Source organism: Megalobrama amblycephala, linkage group LG13, assembly GCF_018812025.1.
Source record: "Megalobrama amblycephala isolate DHTTF-2021 linkage group LG13, ASM1881202v1, whole genome shotgun sequence".
In the NCBI taxonomy this organism is placed as follows: Eukaryota; Metazoa; Chordata; class Actinopteri; order Cypriniformes; family Xenocyprididae; genus Megalobrama; species Megalobrama amblycephala.
In genome coordinates, this window is record NC_063056.1 from 20,327,546 (window position 1) to 20,347,439 (window position 19,894).

Genomic DNA, 19,894 nt, shown 5'->3' on the forward strand with positions numbered 1-19,894 from the left:
GATTAGTGTCCTTGTTTCAGGTGTGTCTTGTTCATTATCTCTTTAGGTCCCTCATTAGTTCCCGTATAAGTACTCCTTGGTTTCTTCACTCTTTGTCCTGTTACTGTTGTATTTTGGATGTGTTCACATGCCCATTTGAGTTATTATTAAACGTTTGAGTTCTTTTGGAAACCTGCTTCTCCTGCAGTCATGCACTGTTACAGATGGCTGCATCACATTCAAAAAAAGTTGGATAGAATATAGATAGATCTATAGAATATCCAAATTAAACTGTTTTGAAACAGTCCACAATTAGCAAATGAATTGGTAATAGGTGAGAGACTGGATACAAAAGGAGCTTCCAAGACTCTGTCTTTGCAAGCAAAAATGGGATATGAGAGTTGAAAAGATGAGATAAGAGAGTTATCAAACAATTTAAAAATCACATTTCTCAATGCAAGATCGCAAAGTATTTAGGTTTTTCACCATCTACCATACATAATATTGTGAAAAGATTCAGGAAATCCTGAGAAATCTCAGTACAAAGGGCAAGGCAGGAAACCTCTGTTGAATGTGCGTGACCTTTGACCCCTCAGATGGCACTGCATGAGAAACCATTATTTTACTGTGTTAAATATAGCCAAGTGTTCAGAAGTACTTAGTAAAACCAAAGAGTATAGAACCTAAGAGGCGATACTTTTTTAGGTAACAGCCACGAGGTGGCGCTATGGTAGCACGGCAGTTATTTTGGGCTGAAAATGCCAACTGGACAATAGAATCCTTCACATCTTACGCACCCAAAATTGGCGACTGTCACAGCCAAAATTTCTCAAATTCAGTAAATTTTAAAGGTGCCGTAGAACATTTTCAAAAGATGTAATATAAGTCTAAGGTGTCCCCTGAATGTGTCTGTGAAGTTTCAGCTCAAAATACCCAATAGATTTTTTTAATTAATTTTTTTAACTGCCTATTTTGGGGCATCATTAAATATGCGCCGATTCAGGCTGTGGCCCCTTTAAATTATCGTGCTCCCCGCCCCCAGAGCTCGCGCTTACCTTAAACAACATAAACAAAGTTCACACAGCTAATATAACCCTCAAAATGGATCTTTACAGTGTTCGTCATGCAGCATGTCTAATCGCATAAGTATGGTATTTATTTTGATGTTTACATTGATTCTGAATAAGTTTGATAGTGCTCCGTGGCTAATGGCTAATGCTACACTGTTGGAGAGATTTATAAAGAATGAAGTTGTGTTTATGAATTATACAGACTTCAAGTGTTTAAAAATGAAAGTCATACATATTAATGATCCCGACTGTTATGTAACAGGTGTTATGTTGAGATTTGCCTCTTTTTCGGAGGTCTTTTAAACAAATGAGATTTACATAAGAAGGAGGAAACAATGGTGTTTGAGACTCACTGTATGTCATTTCCATGTACTGAACTCTTGTTATTCAACTATGCCAAGGTAAATTCAATTTTTAATTCTAGGGCACCTTTAAACATTTTTACATTTTGACTCCTACAGTAAATGTTGTATTGTCTTAACCTATGTTTTATGTGCTCAGTTGTGGAATCCAACCATTACACATCCGAGGTTACGTAGTTAGCCTACTTTATTGTGTGTTTCCATTCTATGCAACTTTACATATTTCTACTATTAATAGTAAATTAATAAATTAATAATTAATAAAGTTAAGATCATCATGTTTGTAGCGTGATTCATGGGATTAGAACGTATACCTATAGGCAGACCTAGTGGAGTAATATTGTAATAGTAAATTACTCCACTAGGTCTGAAATACGTTTTAATCCCCTGGATCATGCTACAAACATAATGATCTTATAAAACATGATGCATTGCTGTGTCTGTTATCCCCTAATTGCCACTTTTGGACACAGTGGCTGTGTTTTTTTGTTTAAATAGTCTTGCTTTAATGGACATTAATATAAGACAACAGTGCAAAAACAGTTTACTGTCAAGCTGTTATATATTTATTGTCCAACATTACCAATTTTTCTGATGCATGTCCTTAATTTAATTTCATATGTTGGTATTAATTCAGTGTTTATAATGCTAATACTTGAACTTCAAAGAATTTTAACCCAAACTGACTGGGTTTTATAGAGCAAAGGTTTTGTGAAAAAAGTGTTAGACTTAAACACAAAGTGTGTAAAATAAGCTGTAAAAAAGATTTGATGATCACTAGCGATAGTATTTTATTCTGTGTTGTCATCATTCAGGTTGGATTTTAGCTTTAATGTATGTTTTTTTTTTTAACATCGCCATAGAAACTAGTGGACTGCCGAGTTGCTTTCACCCCAAAATGGCGGTAAAGCAGGGCCGCTGCTGGGCGTCGGTGTTGCAATGGAACATTCTATTGAGTTTCGCTTCTTGTTAGTGTTTATTCTTTGGTAAAACCAAAGATGAGATGACATCAAGATGGCATCTTTCCTGGGAAGCAAGACAATGCCAGGCCTCAATCAGCATGTGCTACAACAGAGTGGTTTTGTAGACATGTGTTTGACTGTCTGCCTAGCAGTCCAGATCTGTCTCCTACTGAAAATATGTGGCCCATAATGTAAAGTAGAATCAGACAACAATGACTAGACTGTTGAGCAGCTGTTTTGTATCGGAAAAGATTGGGCAAAAATTTAACTTGCAAAACTTTAACAATTAGTATCCCGAAACATTTAAAAAGTGTAACTAAATGGAAAGGTGATGGGTCACAGTGGTAAACATGGCTCTTTCCCAACTTTTTCTTGGAGTGTGTTGCAGCCATCAAATTTCTTTATTTACAAAATACACAGTTGGTCAGTGAAAACTTTGAAAATCTTTTTTTTTGTTGTTGTACTTTTGTCAGTTAAATAAAGAGGGAATTGTCAACTCACAAACATTTTACAAAATATCCCAAATTTTCAGGATTTGGGGTTGTACTTAAAGTACAGAACAGAAAGACCTGTTCAATTAATTTCATCTTTCATCCCTGTGGACTCGTTTAGCAAACAAGTCTGGACTGTCCTCTCACATGATACATTCACGATAATTGTTGCTGATAATGGAGAGGTACAACAAATATGCTTTCAAACACAGTTATATGCGTATACAGAGGGATCATGACAGACACACATTTCATCATTTTTTTATTAAAAATAACACTTTTCACTTATTTTGGATATTCATTTGAGCCTGAATTTTCTTTGACAGTCCTGGGTCAATGAAATGATCTGGGAGAGAGAGAGAGAGAGAGAGAGAGAGATAATGTTTGCCTTAAAGGGTTAGTTCACCCAAAAATGAAATTTCTGTCATCGAGCACTCACCCTCATGTTGTCCCAAACCCTTAAGACTTGTTTTAAGATTGTTTTTAACTACCTTTCTGGATGTCAAAAGGTGCAATGACGTTGCTGCCTATGTGTGGATGAGATACCTTCGGATTTCATCAAAAATATCTTAATTTGTGTTTCGAAGATGAACAAAGGTCTTACGGGTTTGAGGGTGAGTAATTAATGACAGAAATTTCATTTTTGGTTGAACTAACCCTTTAATTTAAGAGTATAATTTAACATAATAATGATAATGTTACTATTATCATCATCATCATCATCATTATAAACTCAAATAAGATTTAATTATGTGTTTAATTACATTAGCTCAAGGTAAATTTCTGATGTAATAAAAGCTCAACAAAAGTTTTTGAATAATAATAAATTATTCTATGTGAGAAACAGACTATTTACATGATGAAAAAAAATCTAATACATAAAACACATTCTGAATGTTATTGGGAGACTACTTCCAACCAAGTTATTTGCAAGAAAGTTTGCAAACGTGTCAGATAAGCGTAGGTAATACTTTTATTACATGGGACAGTTGAAAAAATATACCTGCTGCAAATTCACGAATATCCGTAGGCCTTTTCAGAAACACTTCCCTGTTAGAGACAGAAGGGCATAGATGAACAGTACAAAATGTGCTGCATAATCATGATGATCATAAAGCATAAAGACTTACCTTAAGAAGTCACTCAGTAACATTTCCACCTCTGGATGAGATCTTAAATATTTTTCATTAGCTATCCTCGTCTTGATCTGGAGTAAGACATTTAATGTCGAAACATTTGCTTTATCAAAAACAATCACATTTCCCATACATTTTATTTAATAGGCCTATATCATAATCTCGTGTAGGCTACTTCACGACGTAATTTAGTAGACCTTTATTCATCTCCAATAATATTTGCAGACTTGTGAATAACTCAGCAGCAGAAAATTACCTTGAACTGATGCAGCTTCTCCTGCTGCTCGGGGCTTAAAGCGCCGAAATCGAGTTTCTCCAGAGCGTTTCTCTCCGCCATGACAGCGCGCTGTAGCGTCTATGCTCCTGTCACCCAAGCACCTGATGTTGACGTTTCAAGCATTCTGTTGCTAAGCAACACACACTTCTATGTATTAATTTTAACTTTATTATAATTTAAATAAGCTCTGAATTCAAAGAGTAATCACTGACTGTATTATTTATTTTCCTTTTTTTAACCTTGTATTTTATTTATACAATATTTAATTTTAATGTTTAAACTTGATTGTTCTAATTTGGTTGAACTTGCTAATATGTCTACAGTTTTTTTGCGAATAAATAAATAATACATTAATATATAATTAATCGATTTGTAGAACAGACTGGCATTGTTGTGTGTGTTTTTTTTAATTGAACTTGTGATTCGCACTGTGTTGTTTTTCAGTGGATGATTTCATTGGATGACGCCATTCCCTCTCAACAACAACGCGTCCTGTAAACAAAAAACAGTCTACTACTATAAAGAAGTGACTTGCTAAACCTACAAAATTAGTCATTCTTTGATCTCTTCAGCATACAAAATGAAACTGATGGCATGTGAGACCCACTGGTAAGTGATGTTTTATTAATTTAACGATGCTATAGACCTATTATATAGCTAGTCTTTTGTAACCATTTCGTAAATGTTCTCCTGTTTATTGTAGGCACTGTCGTTTGGTTATGCTAACTGTAACGTTACATTCATGCTTCATACATTAGGCGGATTTGGCAGATTTTGTTGCACATACTGAGTCGTGTTAACGCGTTATTGTCAATTCAAAGAACTGTTCTTGAATCTTGAAAGCACTTCTTGATCACACACACGTACAAATCCAAGCGTTAATAGATTCAGAGACTTGAGAGGAACCATTCGCAAAGTTTAATGGCAGTTTCAGAATAACCAGAGTAAATGATAGCTACAGAAGAAGACAACAGTAACAAATACGACAGTCGAAAAATGGTTGCCCAGAACTAACGTACAGTATGAAACAAACAAGATAACAAATAACACATGAGCAAAAACAAACAAGAAGGCAAGATAGACACAGCACTGCATGTGAAATTACAAATAATGTCTAAAACTGTGCAGACAGTGACCTCTTGTGAATATTCTACACATAACACAAACTAAAGAGGCAGGGAAATATTGTAAATTAGGTGCCATCTGCCATTCTGGGAGGAAATACAAACTTAAAACATTTATATTAGCCTTCATAATATAATATAATATAATATAATTTTTAATTACTTTCTAAAAAGTATTGCATTACTTATTACTACTGATTACTTTCTAAATTCCATTTCAACCATGACCAGTTGAACAATAAGGACTTGAAACTGCTCTTTTAATTCTTTCAAATGAGTAATATAAAATTGCATAAATTATTCTTGAACTGACCAAAGTATTTAAATGGAGAAGTTTACATTAAAAACATACATATTATCATTAGATGTTACATTTTTATGTTAAATCCACTATTGTTACATTATTTAATGCAATTACATCAGAAGTAGCTAATTAAATTATGAGTAATTCCTTACTTTATTTTTTTCAATGGAAAAGTAATTAAATTACAGTAATTAATTACTTATTAATGCATCACACCCATCACTGCATGTAACCATGTCAATGTAAAATCTCCACCAATAATGGAACGTACAAACACAGATAAGCGGAGTGATACTGACAGTGTTGAAATCCCAGTGTTGTTGGTCTAATAATATAATATAATATAACATACTATAATATGAAACTAATATAATACAGGGCTCCACATTAAGCCTTGTCATGTGCTTGAAATCGGTCATTCACTTGTCCGAGTAAAAAAATGGCATGTCCGGTTGTGTAAATGTAAATTTATTCTAAAGAAATATTCTCATCAGTGTTCTATCAGCATATTTAAATCTGCATATTTGTAATATTTACTCTGAGGGCTTTTTTACCTTTATAAATGACTTTTTTCTAATCTTATATAATAAATTTATAATTTCTATTCTTATCTCAATAAATTTAATTCGAATAATAAAACACTATAGGGCCGTTACCAATCAAATTAAATTATTTACACTGAAAAATGACAACTGCATTAAATAATGATATGATATTGTTTTAAATATTAAAAAATGATAAACATTAAACTAAACCACCAGTAGGTGGTGGTAATTGACTGTCTTAAATAATTGAGTCATTCATTCAAACGATTCGTTCAAACGGCTGATTCATTCAGTAATGAAAACACGGTTGGGTGTTGCTGTGAGATGCGCTATGGTTCTGCTGTATTATTTGTTTGGAACTATTTTTGCTGCTGAAATAGAACATAATCAATATTGCCTCTAAAATGTAAGTGATTATTAACAACTGCTTAACTGTCGTATGAAATCGGTGTCGCATTTTCAAACGTGAATACCATCAGGAAGTTGTGTGATGTTGCTTAACTGTATCATATCTTATGTTATAAATATAAAACTTTACATTTTGATTGTTTACCGTAGTATATTAACTGAGTTTCTTTTTGTGTGCTGCGCTCTCCAGAGGGTGCGCGAGCCTTAATGGCAACATTGTTACCGTCAGTACATCTTTTTACATCAGTTTATCTTTTTATCGATTGCCACTTACACTAAATGTAATAAAATCAGAATCATTCTCAGGTTTTGGTGATTCATAGTTATTATTATTATTATTATTATTATTGACATTTTAAGCAGGCTACTTGTCTGGTCAAGCAAGTAAAATTCTCTTTCACTTGCCCCTTCAAAAAATCCACTTGTTCCGGACAAGCGTTAATGTCGAGCCCTGTAATGAGTAATATAATATAATATAATATAATATAATATAATATAATATAATATAATATAATATAGAGTGTATTAATTGTATATAGGATAATGTATCATTATGACTCCACGTCATGTATTGTTGTTTGTTGGGCAAGTAGTACAGATGCCTCCAGGTTAATTCTCCTTAAGCAGGATGGTTTTGTTCATCAGCTGAGGCTCTAGTAGGAACATATTTTGCAGTGATAGAAAATTAAACAATGTCATTTAATTGTGTTTAGTTAATAAACGGATATAGCTGTAAGTAGTTATTTTTATGCATTAATGTGTTAAATACCTGTTCGTCCTGCAGATGAAGAAAGCCAAAATAACAAAGCTTATGGCAAACATGGCAGCAACAGCAAAGACACAATCTATAGAGAAGAAAAAACAAAATCACCAAAATTACACAACAAACAATACACTGGTTTCATGACACTTTAAGATAAATTCTTTTCAAAACAAATATACTTAATTAATATAAACTAATAATACTAATAATTCTAAGAATTATCTGATGATGATGATGATGATGATAATAATAATAGATAGATGATATTAAATATAATGCTACTATACTGATTACTAATTTGCTACCACTTGTACTGCATTCCCTCCCCATCTCCAGAACTCTAATTTAGTTTCCAAAACCTCTGAACCAACCTATAAATCATTTCTTGTTTATACTTTTAAAAGGTTCCAAACATAATTCATAGTTCAGTGCAGTTGTTTTTGGTCATACTTGAAATGCGAAGTTGGATTGTCTCTTAGATTGCTTCTCTTTTTGACACGAACTGGCCGTTTTTTTAGGGGAGTGGCTTTTTTGTAAACTTGCACAACAGGAACTTAACAAGCTGTATTTGTGCAAGTTTCAGCAAATCTGGAGGGAACTTCAGATTCATTTTGTATTTTGTGGTTTTACAAACTTAACCTACAATGAGATGAGGATAATTTTTACTGCTGTTATTCTTGTTTTGTATGGAATTTATGAACTTCAACCATAACAAAGTCAGTTGTGTCTGGTAAGAAACAGTGTGTGTGTGTGTGTGTGTGTGTGTGTGTGTGTGTGTGTGATTTTCATTAAACTTGTTAAGCAGGCAAACTTTGATGGTAAAATGGTAATCATCCTTATTTTTCTCTAAACCGGACATGTTTTGTGGCTACATTTTTGCCAGACAGTAGTAAAAAATATTGCCTCATCACTTTTCCAAATGCTGGTTATTTAGTCATTCATTATGGAAGTTTTACAGACTTTACTTACAGTGCTGTCTCTTTGACGAACCAGAGGATGATATATCTGTAAATGCAATTATATTACAAACAGTCATTACATGGATTTACAGAAGCTCCCTGTATAACTTGTTAATATGCAGTACTATAATATGCAGTTAATATACTACCACCATTTCCTACATTTTTCACATTTTTTCTTACCAAAACAAAGGTACATTTGCTGTGCAAAGAAGAAAAAAAAACATATGTGTTCTACCCCAATGCTTGACTAAACCCTTAAGGTTATTTTTATCTCAGTCATTTTTAAAGTGTTGCAAAAGAAATATTGTTTACCTCCAAATGGCAGAGATGTGTTAAAAACTGGATTGTTGTAAGTAGAATTGGTACCTGATATAACACAGAATTGGATGCCATTGTAATCTTGCAATATTGTTGCATAGCTTCTGTTAGAGACAGCAAAAAGAAACACTACTCACAAGAACATGTGAGCTCCTTGGTGTAAATCTACAAGAGAATCAGAAAGCATTTGATTTGTAAATACAATCCTTTTAAATATAAAGCAGTAAAAAATATTCTGAGCAGGATGAATAATTGTTACTGAACTCACAGGACAACTGGCATGGAATATGGCTGAAACTGGACAGTAATTCACTGTGATTCCGTGGCGAGTTACTTTTTTGAAGGGAAGAGCAAAGTGTGTAGAATTTCCATCCAGGAATGCTGTGAAGGACTGCTAGGGGACAATTGTAAACATAAACAACACTGTTTTCTACTTTTGACTATTGTCTCTGATACAAGACAAGGCAAAACAAATTAATTGAACAATCAATGACAAATAGCATCAATGAAAATTAGAACATGCAGGGTACAACAGAGTGAAAAGGCCCTGCTCCTATAAATATATTTAGCTCTGTAGAGTTTTTTTTTTTTACTCCAAGCTGCCTATATATATTGCCACATGCAACTTTTTTTTTTTTTTTGTCAGCCTAGTGTTTTAGTTGCCATTTTGACAACAGTGGGTCTTTTCACGTGGCCTTTACATCATGGGGCTTTTACCTCAAATAATATCCATTCTCCTAATTTAACTGAAAAACTGCTAACTTTAATCATCTTTATGGAAAAGTATTCTGATATTCTAGTATTCAAAAGTAATTGCAAATGTTATTTTCTGACAGGAATGAATAACAATAAAACGGTACTTCGTTTTCCACCACTAGAGGGCACCATTGATTGAGAGCTGACTGTGTTGACATCGGGGCCGATTCCATTTGAATAGAGGGTATGCAAGTGACGTCACCGTCGACCGTTACGGCTGCGGTCACGTCCACTGAGAGGCAAAAGACTGAGCGGCAGCATTGGTTTTCAGCGTGAATGTCGCGAAAAACACACAAAACACATCCAAAACGGGAAAGAGCTTTGTGATTGACTGTACAAATAGCTTTGACACAAAACCTGAGGCATATATTTAAAAAAAATCAGAAAGCAACAGAAAAAAAGCAAATGGATCACTGCAATTCACAGAAACATCTGAACTCCAGCAGAGAAACATGGATTTGCAGTTATCATTTTGTGTCAAAATGTTGGATTTTGAGGTAAAATCATACCGTATATATTGTATTGTTATATATTATGTTGACAACTCATCAATTAAATATTTTCGATCTTATATTCTGCATAATTGTGTGTTTTTAAATAAACAACACTGACAAAAACTATACTATAAAACTATATGTTTTAGGGCTGGACAATATGACGATATAACATTGATATAAGTGATTACGCGGATATTTACATGCAGATTTGCTTTATGTATTTCCCCACCGTCGAAATCAGGCACATATAAATGTCATGAAACACGACTCCTGGCTGCATGTCGATATCCATGGATTAGTTTTTATTTGACAAGTTGTAAGGAACACATTCAATTCCAACCTTTAGTGTAATTCGTTAGTTTTACTCGCATTTTCGCAGTTTCCCCTGTTAAATCAAGTCACGCAGCAGGTTCTTTTGCCACTCAGTCCAGCTGAGGGAGCGCGCTTTCGGCGGGAAAGTGACGTCGACGAATACCCTCTATTTTGTGAGGGAGGCAGGACGCGGAGGAAGGAAACAGCAAATGGGTGATTTTCTTTTGCTAGCCTATTTTAAAATGACAGGCTCATAACTCGTAAGACATTGGAAATACATTTGCAAATTGACTTCGTTTCCATTTGAAATTTGGCAGACATGTTAGGCCTACACAGGGAAAAGAAAATGGAAACACAAATGCGCGATTTGCAGTTGCTTTTGGATTGTCACAACGTATGCGTCCAAAAATTGAATATAATTTGCAGTTCCTTTAGAATATTTTCCGGAATATCATTCCATGCATTTTCAAATAAACTAAAAAGTTTGTCATTTGATAAATCAGCTCCAACATAATGTAGCCTAATAACTGCACATAATGTAAAAACTGCTTTTATTGTAATAATTGCATTAATAATGTAATACTTATTAGTAATAAGTATTACATTGTTCATGTAATAAAATGTTCATAATGTAATAATTTTCTCAAATCGTAATAAAATCTTAAGCTCATAATGTAATAACAATTTTTACATGACAAATTTATTACATTGTAAACTCACCAAACACGTCATATTTTCATAATTGTATAATAGCTTTTAAAACATAAAAAAACATTAGTATTCCCTTCCAGTATTAAAAATCTAAATCCAGTCTTACCTGCGGAATGCAAAACACACACACACACACACACACACACACACACACCTCAATGCTATACTGATAATGTGTTTTGTTTTTTTGGTTTTTTTTTGTTTTTTTACAACATTTTTACACAGTGTTGGTATTTAACACCGTCATTTAACAGTATGTAAACCGTATGTGTACAAGAAGTACTAGTAGTTATGATACTAATAATAATATTAGTTTTAGCAGTAGCCTAGTTTCAGTAATCTGGTGGATAGGCAGATTAAGACTGGATTTATATTTTTAAAATGTACTGTAAAGGAATACCAATGCTTTATATTTAATAAAAATATGAGAATAATAATAAGAATTGCATTGCATATTTAAATGTTGATTTTCGGAGGGAGTTTAAGACTGGATTTAGATTTTTAAAAATGTAGGCTACTGTAAGGGAATAGCCTACCTGTTTTTTATGTTTTAAAAGTTATACAATTATGAAAATATGACATGTTTTTGGTGAGTTTATAATGTAGGCTAATACATTTCTCAATGTAAAGAATATATTATGAGCTAAAAATTTTATTACGTTTTGAGACAATTATTACATTATGAACCGACTTTTAAAAAAGCACCTTTTTGTTGCTATAGCGTTTTCTGAGAAAAAAAATAAAATAAAAATGCTATGAATTGCCTTTCGCCTGTTGTACCCTGGTGACATTTTATTTCTCTGTTAATTATTCATTACATTTAAGGTTAAAGATAAATTAAAATGCTGAATGGCCTGTAAGAGGAGAATAAGTTACTTACATCAATGGTCCACTCTAGATCACATTCCTCCTTTTGCACGTTCACGGTCACGGTTTCGGGCAGATCGAAGTCGTAGGAGTGATCTTCTCTCCGCATCCCAACACACGTTTCATCTGCTGCGATGAAATTCATCAAATTAATCAAAACGATCATGTTTCCAGCATTAAAACGGGTTTTGGAGTTTAGCATCAGCACATGTGGTCAGTGGACTACTCATTCAATTCTGTGGCTTTTGAATCGACAGTTACTCAGAATGTCATAGGAGCTCATTTTAACAAAGTAAAATACATTTTATACGACACGTCATATGAGGACTTTATTAACTCGTAAATGGCTATACCTGTTTTCTTTCTTTAGCGGCCTTCAATCGAATCGTCATTTTAAAATACATTTTCGTTTACAACGATATTTTAGAAAATGAAATAAAATGGAAAATATAGCTATCTTACCTTCGAGTGATTTTCCCTCGATAAGACAAAACCACGGATTCGGAAACAATAAAAGAAACAACAGAGCGCTCGGCATGATGATGTTTAATAGCACTGTGGATAGGACTAGAATAGCTCTGCTTTCCTGCTGAAATAGCCGGCTGCACTGCTCGGTTTTTGATTTCCTGTAACACCCACTGCGCGTCACTGCATCATTTTTTAAAGACATTTCATTTTGAAGGCACAGTTTGCCGAGTTGATGATATTAGAAAGATAACAACGTGATTTACTGCCACTGCCTCTCATAGAAAACACAATTACCCACAGGAGTGCTGCTATCCGGTGACTTGGGACTCTATTATTATTATTAAAAACAAACTAAAAGTAAAAGAAATCTTAAGACAAAAACAGAGACCTCCCAGTCACAAAAAAGTCATTGGCATTCTTCTTTTGATTTTAGCATTTTGTTCTTTGTGATACTGAAAAGACTTTTCGATTATCAAACACCAAGACATTTCTTTTAATAATAGTTTTATTAATAATTAATAATAATCTATGGAGGCATTAGCAGGCTACAAATTGCCATTGACAAAATATAGTTATGAGCATGTTTTGTTTCACATCTTACATCATTAAACAGTTACAGTACATTTGTTTTGTTCATAAAAGGTGTGTCATTATAGGCCTGTTTTCTCCTGGCATGCAGATAAAGTCACAGGAGGAGGGGCAGGGAAAAACAAAATCCCCAGACATAGTCAAGAAAGAATGTAGCCTATTTTTATTAAAGGAATAGAGAGACTGGAATATGGTTGTCATGACACCAAACCCATTCAGCTTGTCTGGTCAAATCAGCATAGCGGTCAGATGAGGCCACCCTCAGCCTCAGATGTCACACCCATGTATCGCCAACACTCAGTTCACTAAACGTCTGATGTATAACTGGAAACATCTTGGCAAATCAGATGTCTAAATCTACTCAGACTTCTGCTGAATCTCTAGTCTGCCAGGAAATAAAGCCGTTCATGAAGACAGTAACAATGACTGTTGTGAATATAAACTATTCAAACATTTTGAAATCCAGCATTTAGTTGTTCATGTTATATATAACTATTTTAAAGCGTTTTGTTTGTGGTACTTTGTTTGTTTGAATGTAAAAGAAATGAGATATAGGAAAATTATCATCTTCCCAACATATGAAAGGATTCCCAATTATCTTATTTTATCAACTGTATGTCTTCTCACATCTAAAAATATGGAATATCTGGTAACATACTCAAAAGATAATATCTGCAGCCAAAATATCTCAAATTTGAACATGAAATTCATATCAAGAAATATAGAAAGCGCTGCACAATTATGTTATTCACAGATTAAATGTCTGTAAAGAGACTAAATATGTTGTGTCATTAAGTGCTAAGTGTTCTGCTTCAGGTTACTCCTTCATAATGTTACTCATTCACACACTGGCACTCATATTACCTTATCTATTATGCCATTACAATTTCTTGTCTTGATTGTTGAACAATCGTTAGGTATTTTGTCAATTAGACATACAGTAAAAGGAATCAGTGAACCCTGTGGCAGAATTTAAATATTGTGATTTTTGTCACTATACTCAGGGCAAACACATTTCTCAAATTGGTCTTAAGGGAACTGTAATGTGTAAAGTAACTACTTTGGATTTAAACAACTCTAATGAACAACAAAAACAGATCATAAGAAAAGGAAACAAACATTAAAGTCTGATGTATAAACATCTATCTTTAATATAATTTGCTGTTAAATGAATGGAAAAATGCAAACAACATCCAAATGCAAAACTGTGATAATTATCTCAAATTGTTTGGTCATGTTATGTGTGTGTGTGTTTGTGTGTGTGTGTGTGTGTGTGTGTGTGTGTGTGTGTGTGTGTGTGTGTGTGTGTGTGTGTGTGTGTGTGTGTGTGTAAGACAACTGGAAAGTACCTGCCACTGGCTGCATGGGGGAAGGTAACAAAAAAGATTTAGTATTTTTATGGGCATTCTGGTCTCCTACTAAACAAAATATTTTAAATATCTTGGGACAGAAACAAACACCTTCAGTCACAAACATTCATACTTCCATACGTGTGCATTAGACCTCTTTAAAAAAAGGGCAGGGACATTTAGGGAATGGTTTGTCAGTGTTACCGAATGCATTAAACAGAAATAATGTGGCATAGTTTCTCCCATCTATTTTTTTTTATGCCGAGATATTGAACAACTGTTCTTGTGACTCACTAACTGTAGAGAAAACTGCCAACTATGCAGACAGTTAAGGCAAAATCAAGGCCTGCACATTGTGTGATGTGACAGACAGTTTCACACAGCATGGGTTTAGATAAAATTCCTGGAAATGTATGGGTGTGAGTATTATTTTATACAACTGCATTCTTCACACAAAAATTATGCCATCATTTACTAACCCTCATGTCATTACAAAACTTTATGCTTTTATTTATTGGGCTCCAATGTTGTTGGGGTTTTTCGAAATGTCATCTTTTGTGTTCTGCAGAAGAAAGCAATGCATACAAATTTGGATCAGCATGAGGGTGAGAAAATTATGACCATTTTATTATTATTATTTTATTATATATATATATATATATATATATATATATATATATATATATATATATATATATATGTAATTATATATATATATATATATGTTTTTGGGTTTTTTTAATAGCTATTTTTTGGCTTATTTATTTATAAGAGTGACTGGCATCAGGTGATCAAGTTGATAAAATTTGTGTGCCGTTAAAAATAAACTATTGTCAGTGAACATGAGGCCATAGTAATTCTATTTAACTTTTGTTATAAAGTCTCAGAATGAACCAGAAAATATATTGTGGATGATGAACAATTACTACAGATTTCTGTTCTCTTAGGCCAGGCGTTCTCACCCAGGTGACCTGTCTGTAGCTTTCTAGTAAACACAAAGAGCTTAATTAGTTTGGGTGTGTTTGATCAAGGTTGGAGCAAAACTCTACAGGACAGTGGCCCTCTAAGGACCAGGGTTAAGAACCCCTGTCTTAAGCTCTATTCATTGTATTAAAACATTAAAAACAATTACTTCTCCTTTGCTGTAGGCTAATCTATTCATTAATGTTTTATTTCCAGAAATGCAGCTATTGGTTATGGATTACTATGCTGTTTGGATAAAGAAAACAGAGGACTTCTGAAAATGAACACCAGCTTGGTAAGGCAGTATGCATTTTATTGAATATCTGACCCTGACAAACCAGTGTCTTCAAGTATTCAACATCACAGCAAATGTCTGTGCGTTCTTAACAGGTCAGTGGATATATCTGTTGTTTCCTGGTGGGCGGGGCTTAGCTGGAGGCAAAAAGAGGTGCTGGACGCAATGTTGACAAGCGTAAGCTAGCATGTTTTAGGAGGGATTTATTAAACATGGATGCAGAAGAAGGTTCGGAACTGTCCGAATATGTACAGTCACTGACTCTGCGGGACTGTGACAGCTATTTTTGTAAATTAACTCTCGCGGATGGAAGCAGGCTGCCTGACCCATATGCCATACGGCCACGGGAGTGGCATGAAGACTTGACGGGGCTGCCGAGGGTGGAGTGGCCGGACATCTACACTTGTGTTTACAGCCGGGAAAAGCTACAGGCGTATAAATCCCTGGATGCCTACAACTATGTTATTAATGGTCACGTTCAGACATTACAATACAACAATTTACGTACAAATGTTTGTGTGGTGCTGTCAGAGGTGTTGCCTAGCCAGAGGCAAGGCAAGAAGGGTGACATGTACCACACCTGGGTGATCGTAAATCGGGACAACAGTACAATTTTAACGGCGAACTGCACTTGCATGTCAGTTTTAACCTAACAGTAAATAGACAACAATTTATAGTTTGCTGCAACCACTGTTATAAATCCTAATTAATATGTTTTGAAGTCATGAATGTATTACTCTTGAGGGAAAGATTTCATTGAAAACTTTAGTTTTGAACCAAAAGTGCTGTTCCTTCTATTCTGGCAGCCAAAAACACAACAAGACGACATTTTAAAGTCAAAACTTCAAACTTTTAGCACGCCTGCTATGAGTTCTTCCTTATGTTTTGCCTCCAGCTAGAGCGGTGACGTCACAGTGACGTAGGCGATTAAGGGGTCTATAGAGTGCTGCAGGTATGACATCACTTTGTAGGCCAAAATGCGGAAGTGAGTTAGCATTTTAGCACTTCCGGTTCCATGGAAGTGCTTGGTTAAATGACTGAAATAAGATCTGTGGTGAGCGCAAGCTCAAGACAGTTTCACGTTTTATTCTACGACGTAAAATGCATCAGTATTACGCCACTTGTGATTTTTTTGAAAAAGGCGGTTGCTAGCAAGTGGCTAAATGGGACTACATAGGCAGTCGAGGACATTAAACGTCATCACTCTGAGAAGGTAAGCTCAGTCTGCTTTTATAACCTCATTATGCTCATAATTGTACTTTTATAAACTATTCTAACTCAAACGTGCTGGGAAAATGTTTTTAGATAAAAACCGAAAGAGTTGTCAGAAGCTTAGTGATGGTGACGTTGAAGTCGAGCGACCGTGATGTAGTTCGTTATAGCCTACCTTTAGCTTTTTACTTCTGGTAATTGCATTTAGGCTTCAGACTTCATAAAAGTTATGTTCATCTGTGAAAATTATCTTGATGGACAAAACGTGTAAGTATCACAACCCTTTGTTAAACACAGAGCTTATTTTTTGCGATTTTCCAAAAGTCTATAGGAAAAATGCATAGGCTTTTGATCGAGGGAACCCGATCAAAGCGCCGCTAACTTCCAGGTTGGCCTACAAAGTGACGTCATACCTGCACCACTCTATAGAAACAAGTACTTAAAGTCAATTAAATATTAATTCTGTTTTTTTTATAATTTTTGAATTTTTGAAGTCATCAGCAGCACTTGAAAATCAAGAACATTTACATTCATTTTACACCTGTGATGTTCGCTTCTGTTTTCAAATCTTCTGTTGGGAGGGGTGTGCCGTGCATAGATGAAAAGCATTTGTGATCACTGGCCAGTTGCATAAACTTAGTCATGTTAAGACTGTCTTGAAGGGGTGGATTCCTGAGCTCCTCTTTCATTATATCCTTTTCAAAGACTGAGGAAAAGGTAACACACAACAACAAACTTGACATAGCGGCAATAATAAATAAACAGCAGCAGAAATTATATTGCACAATCCCTTGTGTAATTGTGTTATGCAGTCCAATATATAGTGTATTTACTAATTATGAATTTAGTTCTCTTATGGCACTTGGACAAAAACTGTTCATAAGTCTATAGAGGTGTGGGCCTGAATGGACTTATAGTGTCTCCCAGAAGGCACCAGTGTGAACAAACTATTTCCTGGATGAAAAGATCCCTGAATTATGCGTGCTACACAGACATCTGGCTCTGTATATATCAGTCAGTGAAGGAAGCGGTGTCCTTATAATGTTCTGTGCTGACTTCCTGACTCTCTCCAGAGCCTTTTTATCAGCCATAGTGCAGCTTTGTGAGGTCCTGAGAGATGCATGTTCCTAGGAATTTAAAATCACTGACTCTTTGATGTAGAGGGGCAGGTTCCTTCCTCTTGCTCCTAAAATTCTACCACCATCTCCTTTGTTTTTGAGCAGTTGAGTACCATATTGTTGTCAGAGCACCAGGCAGTGAGTTTTTGGCTTGAGGAGAACATAGAAAGTGGCGTAATTTGTTTTGGAAGACAATGCTGCACCCAGGTGTAATTACAGTTCACTCCTTGCATCATTTCCTGTTCTGCGATAGCTGAGGTGACATGGGGTGATTTTATACTGGCATGTAATTGGCTGAGGTGTAGAGAAATAAATCAGCTACTCATCATTATGTACTTATAATGTTTTATTGACAAATTCCCCCAACAAGCTTTTGCACCTGGACAGCAGGGATTTAAGTGCTTAAAAGGTAAATACAAGTCAAGTCAATACAGAGTATAGCGATGCTGTGAAGTTCAACAGTTAAACAAATATTATCATTGCATATCATGAAATGTATAATGCTGTGATATAAATCTGATCAAATCTAGCAGTGCCAGTTTCATTTGCCACAAAGTAAGTGGACACTGTATCAATATAAATCAATCAACAGTACAAGGAGGAAAGTACTTTATCAGCAGACAGCATGGCACATATAGGGACCATTTTCATGTGACTCCTCCCCCACACCCCTTTAAGGTAGGTTTAATGAATGTGGATTTACTACATTATTATTATTATTATTATTGGTAACATGTATGTTAATAACTGAGGCCAGGTTTAAAGCAGTGGGATTTAACAAGTACTGCATTAGATGTGTGTACTCACTGGAACAGCATTTCATTTTGCTTCCACAGCAGGAATGTACAAAATACATGCCCAGGTCATGCAGTTACTCTTATGCTCACTATAGTGCCATGCAATCAACTTAGTTCCTTTCCCACAAACCGACTGGACCATTAATAAGTATATTTACAATATGAATAATATAGTTACATGTATTAAGTTATACTATAATTTAAATATAATATTTTACAGTTATTTATATATAGTTACTTGCATACACACGTATACAGTTATACATACTGAAAATGTGTCTGTTTGCATAACAAACACAAAATATGTCATATGTATTATTTATGTATAAATATATAGTTCTATAATATATAACCAAATAATATAATTTCAGCTGTTCATTAGGTTAGTCATGATCAGTTTAATTAAAAAGGCAAACTAAATTCTACAAGCTATAAAACCTTGACATGCTAAATATAAATAGATAATAGAGCTAATGCTATAACAGGACCATAACCACCATATAGAGTTGGCCAAGTCCCCTCAATAATTAGAAATGCACAAATATGCATATTAGGTATGTGAAAAGTGGATGTGTGCATATTTAGAAATAAAAATATGAATGACGTAAGATGAAATGTCCAGGTGCAATGATGGTCTTCTCCTGTGATTTAAAACAATGGAAAACATGTTAGAAGTACTATAGTTGCCTACCAAATATAATATGGTATATTAAAAAAAAAATAAGACCAAAGATGATAGTCTGGGGCCGTATACACAAAACATATCTTACCACTAAGAGTTCTCCTAAATAGCAGTACAAGTTGTTAAAGTTTTCTCTTAAAACCTATTCAAAAAGCTGCTGCGACAAACTTTTACAAAGGAATAGAGAGAAGTCTTTAAGCTGCAGTCCGTAACTTTTTTTGGGTTAAAAATGATCGAAAATAAATTTATGAGCAAGTACATATCCAGCCAGTGTTCAAAACTCTCTCTTTATTTTAGCTCGATTCACAACGGTAAGCTTGTAATAATGTTATTTAATAAGAGCGACCTGGTGGATTTCCGCGGGAAATTTGAGCATGCAGCAGTTCGTCTTTGCGTCATTACGTCACGTCTATAAACAGAAAGGAGTCCAGGATGGTCGGCTTTATCATGTGAGGATGCTGCTTGTAGCGGATCATTTATAGTCTGTTCTCACAGCAGCTGAAATAATTAAACTTATCATTTTGATGGCGGATTGTAATACAGAATGTTCCAAATGTCAGTCATCAGTGACAACTGGA

General features: G+C 34.6%; 2 protein-coding genes and 1 long non-coding RNA gene across 4 annotated transcripts; 1 reads left to right on the forward strand and 2 right to left on the reverse strand.

Annotated features, from left to right (window-relative positions):
- Nucleotides 1-3,109: 3,109 nt before the first annotated feature.
- Nucleotides 3,110-4,416, reverse strand: LOC125242812 (RIIa domain-containing protein 1). Its single transcript, XM_048151783.1, has 4 exons — nucleotides 4,257-4,416; nucleotides 3,995-4,071; nucleotides 3,868-3,914; nucleotides 3,110-3,210 (listed from the first exon to the last, which is right to left on the reverse strand). Exons 1-4 carry the CDS (start codon nucleotides 4,335-4,337, stop codon nucleotides 3,146-3,148), a joined length of 270 nt encoding a protein of 89 aa, XP_048007740.1. The 5' UTR covers nucleotides 4,338-4,416; the 3' UTR covers nucleotides 3,110-3,145.
- Nucleotides 4,417-4,550: 134 nt separating this feature from the next.
- On the forward strand, nucleotides 4,551-17,092 carry LOC125242813. Its single transcript, XR_007178920.1, has 3 exons — nucleotides 4,551-4,886; nucleotides 15,429-15,507; nucleotides 15,603-17,092. It is a non-coding gene; the product is annotated as an uncharacterized LOC125242813 (long non-coding RNA).
- On the reverse strand, nucleotides 5,177-12,602 carry LOC125242809. Of its 2 annotated transcripts, none has more exons than XM_048151776.1 (8): nucleotides 12,307-12,602; nucleotides 11,858-11,973; nucleotides 8,970-9,095; nucleotides 8,839-8,866; nucleotides 8,696-8,749; nucleotides 8,391-8,426; nucleotides 7,428-7,503; nucleotides 5,177-7,311 (listed from the first exon to the last, which is right to left on the reverse strand). In XM_048151776.1, the coding sequence occupies exons 1-8, from the start codon at nucleotides 12,512-12,514 to the stop codon at nucleotides 7,278-7,280; spliced, it is 678 nt and encodes a 225-aa protein (XP_048007733.1). In that variant the 5' UTR covers nucleotides 12,515-12,602; the 3' UTR covers nucleotides 5,177-7,277. The 2 variants fall into 2 exon arrangements, with proteins under 2 accessions (XP_048007733.1, XP_048007734.1); XM_048151777.1 differs by having other exon boundaries at nucleotides 8,970-9,092; nucleotides 12,307-12,600.
- Nucleotides 17,093-19,894: the final 2,802 nt, after the last annotated feature.

Excerpts from the sequence above, each read along its gene's own strand:
- LOC125242812 (XM_048151783.1), bottom strand. The coding sequence starts at position 4,337 with ATGGCGGAGAGAAACGCTCTGGAGAAACTCGATTTCGGCGCTTTAAGC. Across the intron at positions 4,072-4,256 it reads AGAAGCTGCATCAGTTCAAG|ATCAAGACGAGGATAGCTAA; the intron begins GTAATTTTCTGC and ends GTCTTACTCCAG. Across the intron at positions 3,915-3,994 it reads TTACTGAGTGACTTCTTAAG|GGAAGTGTTTCTGAAAAGGC; the intron begins GTAAGTCTTTAT and ends TGTCTCTAACAG.
- LOC125242809 (XM_048151776.1), bottom strand. The coding sequence starts at position 12,514 with ATGTCTTTAAAAAATGATGCAGTGACGCGCAGTGGGTGTTACAGGAAA. Across the intron at positions 11,974-12,306 it reads CGAGGGAAAATCACTCGAAG|CAGATGAAACGTGTGTTGGG; the intron begins GTAAGATAGCTA and ends ATTTCATCGCAG. Across the intron at positions 8,750-8,838 it reads CAAGGAGCTCACATGTTCTT|GTACCAATTCTACTTACAAC; the intron begins GTGAGTAGTGTT and ends GTGTTATATCAG.